General features: G+C 61.8%; 1 protein-coding gene across 1 annotated transcript in view; it reads right to left on the bottom strand.

Moving 5' to 3' along the window:
• The window catches only part of MIOX (myo-inositol oxygenase), a 2,706-nt gene extending 2,070 nt beyond the window's left edge, over nt 1-636 (bottom strand). Inside the window, exons 1-2 of the mRNA XM_006771112.2 lie at nt 572-636; nt 7-155 (exon numbers count right to left, since the gene is read on the bottom strand). Coding sequence (XP_006771175.1) covers nt 7-155; nt 572-586 — 164 coding nt within the window. The 5' untranslated portion in view covers nt 587-636. The remainder of the gene's footprint in view (nt 1-6; nt 156-571) is intronic.
• Between the last annotated feature and the right edge of the window lie 1,437 nt (nt 637-2,073).

Raw genomic sequence — 2,073 nt, 5'->3', positions numbered from 1 at the left:
GGGGGCAGGGGTGATGAAGCTGGAGTGGGGGGTTCGGGGTCCAGGACCACGGTGAGGGTGGGCGGGGTCCTCACGGTGTAGTTCCGGAAGCTGCCCTTGTCCTTGGCTGCCTCCGGGTGCCCCTCCGGCCTGTAGACCAGGGAGGGGTCTGGGCCCTGGTTGGGGGGGATTGAGCCCATTTCACCGTGATGCCCGCTCCAGGAGGCAGTGGGGACCCCCTCGAGGGCACGAGACTAACTAAGTGGGGGGTCGGCAGCAGAGGCCAGTGGTCACCCCAGAGCACAGCGCCAGAAGCACACCCCTCTCCGGCCCTGGCACCCGCCGGAGGCCTTGGTGAGTCCTGGTCTGCCGAGTGGATGTCAGCCGGGTGCCTGCTTCTGGGGAGACGCTGTGTAGGGGCACAGACCCACTGAACCGCCCTCCCAGACCGGGGCGCTGGGAGCCCGGGGGCGGGCAGCTGACCCTTGCCTAGCGGGACCACAAGAGGAGCAGGAGGCTGGCGGGCACCAGCAGGGAGGGGACACCGGGGAGTGGTCAGCAGGGCCCGTGGGCACTGGGCCTGGGGACTCACCACAGCCACCTTCATCCTGAGAGGGAGCAGAGCTGCAGGTGGGCAAGCGTCCCAAGGCCTGTGCCCTTATATATGCCCACGGGTTACATAAGCGGCCGGACACCACCCGGCCCCTTGGCCTGGGCCCTCGGTAATGAGTGACCATCCACCCTCCTCCTGGCTCAGCGAGTTGATGGGTCAGCACAGGAGCGGCCCAGCCCCTTCTGCCTGAGCTCCGGACTCCCGCCCGAACAAGTGGCCACTTAGGGTGACCGGCGCTGTGTCCCACAGGCTCCAAACCCGGCCACACCGGCCCGGGCCCTCCCCACAGGCCCTGGGACCCCGCCACCCCCATCCCTCAGGCACCTGGGATTCTGGGCAGGGCCTTGTTCCAGAAACACTTACTCTTCCCAGCCGGTGTGGCTCAGTGGTTGAGCATCGACCTGTGAACCAGGAGGTCACGGTTCAATTCCTGGTCAGGGCACATGCCTGGGTTTCGGGCTCCATCCCCAGTGTGTGCAGGAGGCAGCTGATCAATGATTCTTTCATCATTGATGTTTCTTTCTCTTTCTCCCTCTCCTCTCCTCTCTGGAGTCAATATAAAATATATTTTATAAAAAGGAGGGGGGGAGGTCAATGGGGAAAAAGGAGACATATGTAATACTTTAAACAATAAAGAATTTTTTAAAAAAGAAACACTCTAACACTTCTATTTATTTTGTATATATTTTTATTGATTTCAGAGAGGAAGGGAGAGGGAGAGAGAGATAGAAACATCAGTGATGAGAGAATCATTGATTGACTGCCTCCTATCCGCCCCACACTGGGGATCGAGCCTGCAACCCCAGGCATGTGCCCTGACCCGTAATCAACTGTGACCTCCTGGTTCATAGGTCGGTGCTCAACCACTGAGCCACACCAGCCGGGCTATTCTGACACCTCAAATGGGAAGGAAGACGTTACTAGCTGGGCTCCCCCAGAACACAGCCAGGACAGCCAGGAGCAGAGGGCAGGGCGTTCCCACACGCAGACCCAGGGAAAGCCCCGCTGGAAACCACCTCTGCCCACGGCGGGCAGGGAAAGGCCAAAGCAAGAGGCTGCCGCTCACCAGAGGGGTGTGTGAAGCGACATGTACCCAGGAGGCGAGTCGTGGGCGGCTGCAAGACCAGACGCATCCCTACCCCGCTCGGCCGGGGCCAGAGCACGATCCGGGGCCGGGGCGAGGAGTCCAGGTACCAGTACCGGAATGCTCCCTGGTGCAGAAATCACGGTACACGCGTGACCAGGGCCAGACAAGGGCCTGTTCCAGGGACCGGCCCACAGCGGGGGCAGGGAGGTGCCAGCTGGTGTCGGAACCAGCACCGGCTGTGATCAGCCGCTGTGGGGTCTGCAGCAGCCTCTCCTGATCTGGCCCAGTCTCTCCTGGGGGAGGAGGGCGGAGGGTCCGTGGGAGGAAGATGCCGAGAGCGAGGGGAGACACCAAGCGTCGGGGGTTCTTGCTAAACTGACGGGACAGGATTCTT

This window comes from Myotis davidii, unplaced genomic scaffold, assembly GCF_000327345.1.
Source record: "Myotis davidii unplaced genomic scaffold, ASM32734v1 scaffold845, whole genome shotgun sequence".
Lineage (NCBI taxonomy): Eukaryota > Metazoa > Chordata > Mammalia > Chiroptera > Vespertilionidae > Myotis > Myotis davidii.
Note: the sequence above shows the minus strand (reverse complement) of the source record. Positions and strands in the feature narration are given on the sequence as shown.